Source organism: Brienomyrus brachyistius, chromosome 18 (assembly GCF_023856365.1).
Source record: "Brienomyrus brachyistius isolate T26 chromosome 18, BBRACH_0.4, whole genome shotgun sequence".
Classification (NCBI taxonomy): domain Eukaryota; kingdom Metazoa; phylum Chordata; class Actinopteri; order Osteoglossiformes; family Mormyridae; genus Brienomyrus; species Brienomyrus brachyistius.
Window position 1 is genome coordinate 2,376,992 of NC_064550.1, and position 14,924 is coordinate 2,391,915.

General features: G+C 40.5%; 1 protein-coding gene across 3 annotated transcripts in view; it reads left to right on the forward strand.

Annotated features, from left to right (window-relative positions):
- The window catches only part of tenm1 (teneurin transmembrane protein 1), a 150,226-nt gene that overhangs the window by 43,098 nt on the left and 92,204 nt on the right, over window positions 1-14,924 (forward strand). For 2 of the 3 annotated variants that reach the window (XM_048983523.1, XM_048983521.1), the window contains exons 5-7: window positions 10,853-11,091; window positions 12,671-12,820; window positions 13,634-13,842. In XM_048983523.1, coding sequence (XP_048839480.1) covers window positions 10,853-11,091; window positions 12,671-12,820; window positions 13,634-13,842 — 598 coding nt within the window. The remainder of the gene's footprint in view (window positions 1-10,852; window positions 11,092-12,670; window positions 12,821-13,633; window positions 13,843-14,924) is intronic. The other variant, XM_048983522.1, reaches the window with a different exon arrangement.

Here is a 14,924-nt window from a genome sequence, read left to right on the forward strand (position 1 = left end):
TTGCACACACCTTGCACTGCAACATGGACACAACATCAGTGATGTTTCCTGGGGTCCTCAGGTGTTTTAGGTCTTTCAACATCAGACACCTTCACCCAGGCGTCCCAGCCAGGGGTGATAAGGCCCTGGCTTGTGTCCAAGTACTGTAACTTGTGCGGTACACGGATCACTCTGCTTGATCCACAGCCATCCCACTGCCTTCTCATCAGCCTTATCTGTGAATTCAGTGATGGTTCTTCTACTGTGCAGTGCCCCGACTGCAAGAAGCCTGAGTGCCCTTTAGAGGGATCGGCCAGCATATACAGGCACTTTTGATCTGATCAGTGTTTTTATTGCATCCACCACCTGAAAATCTAAACATTTTCCCCATGTCCCCACATAAGAGGGTAAGTCACTGAATTCTTGTTGTCTGTTGATTAGTCAGTCTCATATAATCATGCATACTGTAAGAACATAAGAAATTTACAAATTTACAAACAAGAAGAGGCCATTCATCCCATCAAGCTCATTTGTGGATAACTTAAATAATAGCCTTTAGCTTGCGCTACACTAACAGGAAGACTATTCCATACTCTAACTACATACTGTGTAAAGAAGTGTTTTCTCAAATCCATTTTAAAATGATCTCCTGCTAATTTCCACCTACAGTATGGCCACGAGTTCTAGCATTTAAACTAATATTGAAGTAGCCATTTGGCTGAACAGCATCCAGACCTATTAGAATCTTATATACCTGGATCATGTCCCCCCTTAGTCTCCTTTGCTCGAGGCTAAACAGATTCAGCTCAGCTAACCTCTCCTCATAAGACATTCCTCTAAGACCAGGAATCATTCTCGTAGTCCTACGTTTCACCATTTTCAAGGCAGCAATGTCCTTCTTAAGGTATGGTGACCAAACCTGCACACAATATTCTAGATGGGGTCTTACCAAGGAGTTATACAATCGTAGCATCACCTCCCTTGACTTAAACTCCACACACCTAGAGATGTAACCCAACATCCTATTGGCCTTTTTTATTGCTTCCCCACACTGGCGAGAGTGGGACATGGAAGCATCAACATAAACAATGAGGTCTTTCTCATAATCAGCTAGTTAAACTGATTGGCCTATAGTTTGCTGGATTACATCTATCCCCTCATTTGAAGATGGGTGATATATTACCACACTTCCAATCAGAAGGTACCACACCAGCAGATAAGGATTTCAGGAATAGTAAAGTTAAAGGTTGGCTAATAATATCCCTCATCTCTTATAAAACTATAAGTTAGATGCCACCAGGGCCCTGCGATTTATTTATTTTGAGCTTTCATGTGTCACTAATGTTAATGTGAAACAGCTGGATGAGTCTTTCAATCAAGGAAGCAAACCAGTAAAGTGCAAGAAGAATTGAACTAATTAGCGAAGCACAGGACACTTTCAGTTTTAGTTTGTAAAATTTGAAGTAGCTCACAGTGTCGTCCCTGAGATGGATTTTGTGGTCACCTTACATGTACCTAGTCCTAATGCTAGTAAGCAAGATTGCGATTTGCCTTCGGCTAGCTAACTACTTCCAGAACAGGAGTACATTTTGTGTTTAATGTTCTCTTTCCTTTATATTAGTATCCCACTTTGGCACGTTCAGCCATTGAAGTGATGTGCAGCCATACATGCAACACAGAGATTTTTTTTCTTCAATAAAATCAAGAGAATTAAGCAGCACAGTGGCTCAGTGGGTACCATAGTTGTGTCTGACCTGCAAGGTTGGGGTTTGTGTGTGTGGCATTTACATGTTCTCCTTTGTTATGCATTTTTCTTTCTGTAGGCCAAAAAAACAGTTAGGTGATCTGGAACCACTAAATTGCCCAAAGCGTAGGTGTGTGCTGCAATGGACTAGCACTTTGCTCGGGGTGTTGCCCTGACTTGGGTTAGTTTCAGGCTCACTACAGGCTGACACTATAGTCGATAACCATTAGGAAGACGAATGAGTTCACTGTCAGTCAATGGCAATAAACATTAGCCTGCAAAGATTTTATCACTGAATAATTACCTACATTGCTCATGAATAAAAAGTAAAGCTTCATTAACTGGTAAATGCCATTAAACTGGTGATAAACAAATTGTTGCATGAAAGAAAAAAAATATATATCTGTACACAAATTATCTCTGTTTATTTATTTATTTTTTATTTATTTACACTACCATTCATAAGTTAGGGGTCACTTCACTTATAAATTTCCTTGTTTCCTATAAAAAACGTTCATGAAATGAGTTTGAATAGGAAATATAGCTAACTAAACAGGAAATAGTCATTGACAAAAGTTACAATGATAATTTTAGAGATTAAAATAATACTTGCCTTCTTCAAACGTTGCTTTCATTTGTATTCGTCAAAATGTACAGTAATTACAGCCTTGTAGACCTTGGACATTCCAGATGTCAATTTGCTGAGGTAATCTGATGGGATTCCACCCCGCGCTTCCTGAAGCATTTTCCCCAAGTTGGATTGGCTTGATGGGCAGGTCTTATGTACCATTCGGTCAAGCTGCTCCCATAACAGCTCAATAGAGCTGAGATCCAGTGACTGTGCTGGTCACTCCATTATACACAGAATACCAGCTGACTGCTTCTTCCCTAAATAGTTCTTGCATAGATTGGAGCTGTGTTTGTCCTGTTGTAGAATGAAATTAGCTCCAATTAAGCTCCGTCCACAGGGTATTTTATGGCATTGCAAAATGGAGTGATAGCCTTCCTTCTTCAAGATCCCTTTTACCCCGAACAAATCTCCCACTTTATCATCACCAAAGCAGCCCCAGACCATCACATTACCTCCACCATGCTGGGTAATGTGTAATGATGTATAGATAATGTGTAATGCTGGATAGATGTCGTCATGCGCTCTTCCAGCATCTTTTCATGTGATCTACATCTAACAAATGTTCTTCTTTGTGATCCAAGCACCTTAAAGTTAGATTCATCTATCCGTAGCACTTTTTTTTCCCATCTTCCAATCTTCTCAATCTGTTCTTTGTATTGGCCATTCTGAGATACTGTTTTTTTCTTTGCAATTCTGCCTCGAAGGCCAGCATGCCGGAGGTGCTTCTTCACTGTTGATGCTGAGACTGGTCTTTTGTGGATGACATTTAATGAAGCTGCCAGTTGAAGACCTATGAGGCGTCTGTTTCTCAAGCTACACTCTCTAACATATTTAGCTTCTTGCTTAATAGCAAACTAGCAAACACAACATTCCTCTAGAAAACAGAACTAATTACTAATTATTAGTAAGTAACCAAACAAAAAAAATACTTTTGGCAAAATGATCCCCACAACATCAAAATAACAGGTTTTTATTACATTTGGTCCCCACAATGTAATATGAACATAATCCACACACACACACACACACACACACACAAATACACACACATATATGTATGTGTGTGTGTGAGAGAGAGAGGGAGGGTATATGGCCCCACAACATGAATACCTGTTTTTATTCCCCTTATGGGGACCAGTTTCCTTGGAAACTCAATTTAAAAATCTGTAACTGCAATGAAAAAACTAAAAATGCAAAAACTCTAAAAAAAAGCTGTATTTTGTTTGGTCACTTATGGTTAAGGTCAGGGCTGGGTCAGGGTTAAGGTTGTCATGTTGAGATTACAGCTTTGCCCTTAGAAATGAATGGAGAGTCCCCACAAAGGTATTATTACTAACGTGTGTGTGTGTGTCTGTGTCTGTGTGTGTGTGTGTTTGAGTCAGCCAAATTCGAACACTGGTTAGGAGTGATGTTACCCACTCATCTTAACCGATATATGCTGCAGCTGCAGTAAATCCCTTGGATAACACTTATGAACTGCAGTTTTCAAAGTGTATCACAGATTCTTGAGGTTTTTTTCCTTTTTTTTACAGACAGAATTAGATTCCTTTGCAGTAGGTCCCTTTACTTTTGTGCCATCCATCATTCCTTGAATTCTGACAAAATCCCGAGTTCCTGCTGATGAGAAGCACCCCCACAGCATGATGCTGCCAGTAGCTTACATATGACGTCTCCTTTTTCTGGAATGAGGTTTTGAGAGATTGACTTCTAGGCAGCATTTGGGTAGTATGATTCAAATTCCTCTTCCTGGTTATTCAGATAGCAGTGACCACTGGATATCTATATACTTAGACATTGTTCTTCATCCTTTCAGAAGTTATCAATTAGTATAACTTCTTTTTTTACTTCAGCTCTTTAGTCTTCATTTTCTTCATTTCTTTTCGATTCGCCTCCTGACAAATAACCTCTGTACAGACTAGGGTAGCACAGACTAGGGTATCACAGTACAAGAGAGGGCAGTGCAAGGAAAAAACACTACAGTATAAGAATGAGTAGACAAGTAAGAGATATGTGCAGTGGGGGCACTCTACAGTATAAAATGAATGAGAGTAGAAGAATATATACAGTATAATGATAAAGTGCAGATAAATATAAAGTGTAAGTAGAATATTAACAATAGCAGAATAATGTAATGGTAGGACTTTCCAGAGGACAGGAATGTAAAGAGCAATGAACTGGATCACCAGTATCCCTGATGATGAACTTGCTCCCTGCAAGATCTTTAAAACCATCTGGACAGGTCTTTGCAGTAATCTGAGGTCCTGAGCAGTTTGGTTACCTAACCACACCACAATACGTCCAGTTAGGATGTTCTGAGTGGTGCATCGGTAGAGGTTTACCAGGGTTTTGGTTCCCAACCCAAAGTTCTTCAGTCTCCGCAAGATGAACAGCCTCTGCTGAGTCTTCTTGAGGATGCAGCTGATGTACAGAGATCAAGAGGGCGTTTATCTGGACACACAGAAACCTGAAGCTCCTGGCTGCCTGGACAGGAGATCCATCAGTGAATAGTGGGGAGTGAAGGCCTCTGTCTTTCTGAAGTTCAGTGATGATCTGTCTTGTTTTGTAAATGGTCAGGGAGAGTTTGTTGTTGTGTTACCATTCAGTGAGGTCTTGTGCCTCCTGCTCCTAGACTACCTCACCATCACCACTGATGAGGCCAATCACGGGGGTGATGTACACAAACTTGCGTTGATGATGCTGTTGCTCTCATGGTTTACCATACAGTCATAAGTGAACAGGCCATTCAGCAGTCGACTGAGACAGCATCCATGTGGAATGCAATATGATCAATGAGCATGATGACTGGGTGCCAGTTCTCTCTGTCTGGGGTCTGTGAGTTTAGAAATCAAATACCCAGTCGCAGATGGAACTGTTCAGACTGAGAATTTCCACTTTTAAAACCAGTTTGGGTGGTATAATGGTGTTAAAAACTGATCTATAGTAAATACACAGCATCCTGATGTAGGTGGTATTCTTCGATAAACGTGCCAAAGCAGTGTGCATGGCGAGGAAGTTGGCATCATCCACAGATTTGTTAAACCAGAATGTAAACTGGAGTGGGTCCAAGGCTGTGGGGATGTTAAGGTCGATGTGTGACATGACCAGTTTTTATGACTACAGCGGTTAAAGTGATGGGACTGTAGTCATTTAAGCAAGAAATAATAAATTTCCTGGGCACGGGCATACCTGTGATCTTCTTAAAGCATGACGGCACAGTAGACCGGAACAGGTCGCAGATTAAACTAATCGCTTGGTATGCTGTCAAACAGTCCACTTACTTTGGTTTCACTTTCAAGTCTCTCTTGTAATTCAGCTAATGCCACGTAAATGTGAAGGAAAGCAATTTCTTAATTTTGCTAGCTGGCTAACTACAAAATATGTGGCTGGAGAATTTCAGTTTATAAATTCAGTTATGCTTGTTGAAAAGTTCTTTTCATTCCTTCATTCATGGATAAATTCATATTTTATATTCTACTGTAAAATTAGATGTAAAGAACTTTCATTGGTTGGAAAGTAGTTTAGGCAGCTTTCCTGTGAATTGTGATTGGACAGACATTACAAGCCATTTGCGCAATTCTAACACTGTCCTCATGATCATTTCTAGGCACTCAAAAAAACACAGTAAACTTTTCATATGCAGTATTTTGATTTGGGTTGTCTAGGGGTCTGAGGTGCCTTCAACAATGATTTTGAATAACAGGTTTTAGGTCTTAATATCTCATTTCATAAGTTCTTTTGTCATCGTATTTACAGTAACAGTTCATTCTGCATAGAATCGGATCCGTACCACTCAAGTCCCTTCGGCTAGAAGGCTAGCCCTGTCTGGTTTGTTTCTGGCTCTCAAATGAATTGATTTTTCTGATCCCTGAAAGGCAAAACCTACTAGCCCTGCTTTATCTCTCATGTACTGTATATTCTGGTTTGCCTTGTATTAATCAAGCCAATGCCATTTCGTAATGCAATAATCCTTTATTTCTAGCGTGTCATAGTGGTAAGGACTGAATGTAGCGCTTGGTCTCTCTGAGGGCTGTCTCCCACTCCCTCTTCCTCTGGCATAATCACCCCATCCTCCTTCTCACACGCTTCCACTGCCAGATCCCAGCAGGGGATGGCCCAACTTAATAGTAATGCCATACAGTATAATCATTTAAAAAATAGTCACTTCATAATTTAATACTAGTTGAAGATCATTCTTTTACTACTGTCCTCGTTAGATGACACCAGTCAGTTTTTACCCCTTACTTGGGATGTCAGGAAATACTTTTACCACATTTGAAGTAGTTAGTTCTTTGACCCCCTTTTCAGGGTGGTGGTGCCTTCACAACCTTTTTCACTGGCTTTCAGTTCAATTTATTTTTATATAGCGCATTTTCACAATTATATTGTGTCTAAGCGCTTTACATTGTCTCTGCCCAATTCCCCCAGAGAGCCAGACAGAAGCGACAGAGGTAAGGAAAATTCCCTAGCAGAAAAACGCCTCGGGAGAAACCAGACTCACTGGTGAAGCCCATCCTCCTGGGCAGGCAGAGGAAGTCCAAAATAGCAAAGTCCCAATTTATAACGTACAGTTCTGTAAAGTCTAGGTGTAAATGCGGAAGCTCCAGCTGAAGGAAGCTGCTTCCTTTGGTGGGATGGAGGGGTGGTGCGGTCCGGCAGCAAACAGGGCAGGGCAGGGAACATGCTCATTATCAGGAGCTCCATGACAGAGAAGTGAATAGTGCATTAATAAAACTATGCGATAAATAGTTGAAATTATTCATGGTATTTTGTAGTGCGGTATGGAGATAAGGAGGCTCCAGCAGGTCAAATTAACTGTGGCAGCTTACAGTAACTAGGCAGGAGAGGTGGGGGGGGGGGGGGGGGACCGCTAAGTGACAGCACTGGGCACCCAGTTCAACCAAAATCCCTAACAAACTCTGCACCGCACACTATAACCCTAGAGGGGTGAGAACTACAGTAGCTATCAGCTTTGTCACCATATGCTAGACTAAACGTGAGTTTTCAGCTTTGACTTCCCTTTCCAGGGCAGTCTGGTCCAGAGTTAATTCTGAGTGCTTTCAGCTCCTAGATACTTGATCATTTCACTCCCATTCTGTTCATGGTGGTCTCGTCTAAAATCCCGAAGGGGAGAAGACACTGCAGTAATCTTCCTGCATAACTTAGAGTCCCCAAAAATGATACTTACTACTGTTATTTAGCAATGTAGTGCAACTTCTCTTTCAAATGAATTTTTTCCATTGTGTAATTCAAAGGAATTTTTTCCATTGTGTACTTTTTCTACATATACATTTCTACATATTATTCATAAAAATGAAACGTTAAAAAAACAAACCAAAAAAAAAAATCAATAAAAGGTGATAGTATTGTCACATCACGAGCAAGGACGGAAACGAAGACGGCGTGGGGAGAACCAAGATGGGGCTTTAGTTAAACACAACTACAAACAGGGCAAAAGTAAATGGACCACAAAGGGTCAAAACAGGGTAGGGAGAATAGGGAGAATCAGGGACACAGGACATAGGGGAACACATGCAGGCAGCAACATCAATGAACGGACTGGGGAGTTAAAGACTGGGAGGCACCATATACACGTCACTGATGAGGGAGCAGATGAGAGGCACCTGGGGTGATCTAACTGTCTGTCTGTCTATCTAATTATTAGTATTGACCTGTTCTCACAAAGATTCTAGGTTAACAAAAAACTACAGCTTAATATGGATTCAAATCAAATTAAGAATACAAATAAAGATTCTCAAGATTCTTGTCAGAATCGCTGGGTGATCGGGTAAGCACACGGGCAGGCAAGCGGGCAGGAAGCAGGCAAGGAGGCGAAGGATGGGGAAAACGGAGATTTATTAGAGGTACGGGCAGGGCAGGGCAGGACAGAAAAACAGCACTAAGACTAACATCAATGACGGACAAAAACCAGGGCAAGACACGGACTGAAATAGACAAGACTGGGCGAAAATAATCAGACACAGCTGAGCATGATCGGGGAGGCACATGTGGATAATCAGGGGGCGTGGCACACACGAGGATCGGACGAGCCGGGCATGACAATTCTATTCAAAAGACTGAATTTTAACAGAAGCAGTGCATATAGTACGGTGCCCCATCGTTATAACAAAGAGAAAGGGAGCCTCAGATGCTTGATCCTATTAGCGTAAAAAATACTGACCGATCTTTTTCAAACTTTGCGGATTGCATACTGTGTGAATGAATATCTGATCAAATGTTGAGACAAAATGCACCAAAATTTAAGCAGAATAAAATGGAAGCCATAGGCACTTTATGGCATCAGCAAAAAGCATTTGTTGGATCTTTTGCAAACCTTATGGCATCTTTGTGTAGGAGAAGGTCTGTAATAGATTTAATTTTGAGACAAATCACACCACAATTGAAGCAGCAGCACTAGGTGTCATCAAAGGAGGGAATAGTGCAAAAGTACAATTATATTTACATTTATACTCTTTTGTCCAAAGTGGTGTACAAGTGAGGCAAATAGCACATTGCAAACATACATGTTATACATATGTCAATGAGTGCAGTAGTCATACTGTAAGTGCATCTAGGCTGAGCTTTCAAACAATGCAAACAGTGCAAAATAAGAACATTCAGGGGAATTAAAGATCTGGAGGCATTAGAGGACTAGTAGAGAAATTAATGTAACAGATGGGTCTCGAGCTATTTCTTGACACTGGAGAGAACTCTCTGAAGTGACACTTTTTGCATAGTGAAGGGAGCTCCAAACGGTGCTGCTTTGCTGATTTTGTGAACACAGTAAATCTAGAAGTATTTCATGGATCTTTTTCAGGAACATTGTATCGGTGAAGATCTGGGGGCTGTTTCATTTAGATACCAAAACTGAAGAAAAGTCACTTAGTGGTGGCACATGCTAAATTCCTGTTCACACCTGGTATTAACATGTCTCCTGAGTGATCCCATCTCAAGTGCACAGTGCTAAATGCAGGTGTGAACACACTCAAAAAGCATTGAAAACGCATCCGATCATCAGTTGAGTAGGCGTTTCTTCGATGCGGCCCAGGACACATTCGCGTTCACACTGCTATAAAAATGTGCATCCCAGAACCCCTCCGAATGTGTCCTGTGCTGCATTGAAGGACCGCCTACTCAACTGATGTCCTCGTGTGGGCGTAAGTACGTATGTGCTTATTAAATGTATGTGTCAAACAGTATTTGACATATGATTTATGTCAGAACATAAGTCAGTGTAGAGTGAGTCATTGTGTACTAAGCTGCATTGTGAATGATCTTTTTCCCTGCAACACCAAAAAATAAGTTTGAATCTACTGGTAAGTTGGTTTAATGTCAGACCGCCGTGACCCATTCACATGGAAACTTTGTTAAAGTGAACATCATTAATTTTCTGTGCAAAATTAGGGAAAATAAATTGTGTAAGAAGTGAATAATTAAATATGTTTTGAAACACACTGATCATATATTTAATGTGTGCTTTGATGAAGCTTACTTATTTATGTCAAAGCTGTTCCATGCTTTATATATTTTGGTGAAACATGCCAGTGAAAATTACATGAACGCAAATTTAATGCATGTAGGTAAGAAAGTCCATTCAATAGCCTACATAACGGATATGCTAATATAACCCTATAATAATAGTGTGATTGTTTATATAGTTTTATGTTGGTCTGTCTGGGGGCTTAAACTCCCACTCTGGTCCTGACTACTTTGCTTCTTCACTACACTTGCCCCAAGTCAGATGTAATTTAGGATATCTGACAAAACAATGAACCCCATTGTTGTTGAACCCCAATTTTGTGCTTCATTGGTTAGGATTAAAAGCTGAAATATTATCATATGGCAACAACATAATGCATTACAGACTGAACCCTTTGCCCCGGAACAGAAAAGTATTAACCTAAGTATTGTATTTAACACATACATTTGTACAGTATCGCGTTGATGTGGTATAAAAATGCATGCCTACAAAGTGAAAAGTTGAACTATATCATGAAGTACAGGTTGAAATATTTAAGAAATTGAATTTGCATTATCCATCCATTTTCCAAACCGCTTATCCTACTGGGTCATGGGGGGTCTAGAGCCTATCCCAGAAGCAATGGGCACAAGGCAGGGAACAACCCAGGATGGGGGGCCAGCCCATCGCAGGGCACACTCACACACCATTCACTCACACATGCACACCTAGGGGCAATTTAGTAACTCCAATTAGCCTCAGCATGTTTTTGGACTGTGGGGGGAAACTGGAGTACCCGGAGGAAACCCCACAACGACATGGGGAGAACATGCAAACTCTACACACATGTGACCCAGGCGGAGACTCGAACCTGGGTCCCAGAGGTGTGAGGCAACAGTGCTAACCACTGCACCACCATAATAGCAATGTTGCATTGTACAAAAGTTGTTTCCCTTTAAGTTTTATTGTATCAAATCAAATACTTTATGTACTTTAGAGCATATGAATGTGAGTAAAATGTGCTTTATTTTCCATTCTGTAGGCATTTTCTGTTCAAACATGGTTCTGGATCCTCTACCCTCTTCAGAGCACGAAGCCATAATTACCCCCTCACATCAAGTACTGTCTACTCCCCCCCCCCACGGCCGTTACCCAGAAGAACCTTCTCCCGGCCAGCCTTCTCCTTCCACAAATCCTATAAGTGCTGCAATTGGAAATGCGCTGCCCTGAGTGCCACAGCCATCACCATAACTCTTGCACTTTTGCTCATCTATGTTATTGGTAAGAAGCTGGATGTCCTCTTGTGTTTGAGGCATATCAGCTTTTTTTCCACTACCTGTTGTTGTTGTTCCAGTTCATAAACTTAGCACTTTTACTGAAATTTAGTACCAAAAATAACACTGAAGTTAAACATTTTAAATGATATTAAAAGCAACAAATGTCACAGATCAATTAAAACGGGACATTTTTGCGTCAATATACTACTTATTTTATTTGTTAGCTCTTTAAGTTAATTGTGTACCTTTACTGTGGAAAAAGCAATGTATATGGTGTAAGTGTGGAGTTTTATGTGATTCAGCACAATTGAAATAAGAATTGATGTGTTATTTTTTTTGGCTGAATACCATTAAGAGGGACACAAGGAAAACCTGGGAAAGTGCCCCCTCTCCCCTTAAACTCAACCACAAGTGATCGCAAGACTTACTGACATATTGCACCTTTAGAATTTTAACAACACATAGTTATGTATAATTAAACTTGTTCAAATAAATTTGTTTTCTTTTTAAATTTCTAAAGCAAGCAAGTGACACCAGTGTAGTAAGTTCTAGAAATATAATAAATTAATTAGCTGTTACTCAGTGCTGGTCACTCGCACCAGATTCTCCTGGTCCCTGTCTGAGACCTTCATGTCACATGCATGGTTTTGCGGTTTGATATTCCTGGTGTAGACAAGACTGCTGCAGTACATTCCACCTCCACTAGAGCATCAGCCGGCATGGCTGACGCTTGTAGTTGACCATGCTGACACGGCTGCCTGCTTTTGCTTGGCGCTGTTGAAGTGTGGGTAGCCCTGCTGTGAATAGAAATGGAGATCTGTGGCGATCCTGCCCAGGGTCTTGCTCACCTGCCTCTGCTGGTTCACCAGCTCTCCCCTCATGGCCTCATCTGGTGGTCCTTGTTGATCCATTGCTCCAATGCAGTGACCACGGTGGCTTAGCCCTGCTGTTCTTCAGTGGACAGGCTAATAAGGGCCTAAAGTGCCCCCCACCGCCCTTCCAGCACTAGTGCTAGGTGGATTGCGGCTTCCGTGAAATACCCAACCACTGAGGTACACTTGGTCCAGCAGATCAAATCACCAGTCTCATCAGTGACCTACAGTCCCTCTTCTGACACCAACGTGCAAGTTCTTGGGTCCTTGTGAAGAAATGTCCCATACCACTTTAAGCTGGAGAAAACAACAGTTCTTAGATTGTAAGCTGTGCCTTTATTGACAGCTCACTGCTCTTCCATACTAGCAGCATCACAGAGAAGGGGGTTAACAATTTCCATGGCAGGGTAACACGCTAACAAACACATGCACTCCACAGCAAAACATTACAGAAGTACAACACTTATAACATAGATATGAATACAATATACATCTATTTACATGATCGGCTCACGTACAGTACAGTAGACTGCTTTGCGGCACACAAAGCCTGCCGCTAATCCAAATAAATAAGTCCCTTACAAGCTGTACTCACAGCATGACAGCATGTTACCAACAGAACATTAGTCTATTGTTCTCAGGAATATCTGCATTGTGATTCAAAGTATCCATGCATGTCATAATATTATTGACATGACATTTTTCTTGCAGCAGTGCATCTCTTTGGCCTAACCTTGCACCTCCAGCCTACGGATAGGCAGCTGTATGAGAATGGGATTAGTAAAGTGGACAAGAGCCCTGAAACCAGGGATAACAGCTTTTCTCAAGATGAGGAACCTCTTTCCAACAAGACCATTAAAGGTAATAAACCAGCCGATATGAAGTGTGTCAGGATGACCGATGACTGTTTTACATATTTCAATATATTTTGGAAACGCAATCCGGATTTTAACAAATACAGTTGTACATGTAATTAAAATTAATCATTTACTTTTCAATTAATAGTTGAAAATTGATTGATCTTAGTTGATGTTGTCTATGCTACAGTATCTGGGATTTTGGACTAATGAATAATTTTGGCATGTCGCAGCATAATAAACATAGAGATATGACTAGTCATTGAGAAAACCTAAATTGTGTAATGTTAATGACATTAACATGCAGAGTATATTCCCTCAACACCATTTGAACATATAAAATGTACAGTTAAATACATACAGTATTGTGTAAATCAACAGGTACAAAATTATACTGTAACACAATTTGCAGACTAAATATGAATGCAATGCAAATATTAATTGTTAGTTTCCACTCGATTGTATTGCCAGAGTTTTATTGTAGTGTTATCAGTAATGCGGTATGCATTTAGCTTCAGCTTGTTGGATATTTGATGTACTGTAGGGCTTTCTAACAGGGCTGAAGAAAACTGAACTTTATTAACTAGGTCCAGATCATGGTAGACTGTTTCATATAAATGGACACTCCTGTGCTGACAGGACTTGGCCTGCTGATACGTAGCTGAGGTGATGAACTCAAGCACTGAGTTAGAATCAATATGTCATTGGCATTACGGCTGAATGGGTGGTCTTCATTCTTCAAGTTAATGACCCAAAACACTTCTGATTTGTGCAAGAATTATTTGTTCATCGATTGTTTTTTTTTTTTCTTTTATAGAGAAAGATGTTTATCTCAGAGAGAAAGTAATGGACAGAGGTGAAGTGGCAATTGGCACCCAAGTTATGCAAACTGTACTTCCTGGCCTCTTCTGGAGGTTCCATATCATCATACACCACCCTGAGTATGTGAAGTTCAACATCTCCATGACACGAGATGCCCTGCTTGGAATCTATGGTCGAAGGAATTTACCCCCAACACACACGCAGGTAACTTAAACTCCGCCCAGCTTGTATCTTTCTTTTTCAAAACTTTGTTTCGGAATTTAACTGTGAAGCGATCGCCGTATTTTGAAAAGCACGCAGTTAGGTGGACTGGCTTTCTTAAATTGCCCATTGTGTGTTTCTGCCCTTTTATGGACTGCCATCCCATTCTGGGGGTTCCCTGGCCTTGCTCCATGAGCTTCCTGGGGCAGGCTCTCTGCTTCCCTTGACTCTCTACTGGGTGAATGGGTGGTTAGGGAGATGTATGACATGCTGAATTCAATTTCAGGCATTATTTACAGGTCTGACTTTATATGTTATCCACATGCAGTTATGCAATTGCACCCAATGTTCACATTGCCTGTAGTGTTCTGAAATTCCATATGCACATGTCTATCAAATGGCGGGAAAAAGTATGTGAATCCTTACCCGATTGTCTGCATTGATTGGTCATAAGAAGTGATCGGATCTTCACCTAAATTACAATAATGAACAAACGTTATCTCTTTTAACTAATAATGCACAAATTATTGTACCGTTCTTGTACATATTGAATATAACATTCAAACATTCATAGTATACGTTGGAAAAAGTATGTGAGTCTTAGGCTAATGACATCAGCAAAAGATTAATGAAGTCGGGAGTTAGCAAACTTAGCTGTATTTATCAAAATTGTACATGCACAAAAAAACATCTGAAATTTGCGTACATACCTTTTTGCATAAAAAAAAAAAACTTGATGGGGGGGAAATGTGAATATTTATGGAAACTCAGGGGGAGGTATACACAACAATCTGGACAAATCAAAAAGACGACCGCCATTGTAATGCAAGGAACTGCAGATAAACCACACTCAAACAAGTCAACATCAACCACGCTTTCACGTGAAAAATCATTAAATCTAAAAATTTCATCAGGGCTGAATTTTAGCTATTATAATTATTATTATAGTTTATTAGTTACATTAATTTTATTATACTATTATTCTGTTTATTTATGTAGGCCTTTGCCAAAGACTAACTTAATTTTCTCCTCCCATTAATCGAAAATAGCTGTAATTGTCACTAGTTTTATTAAACGAGAATTAC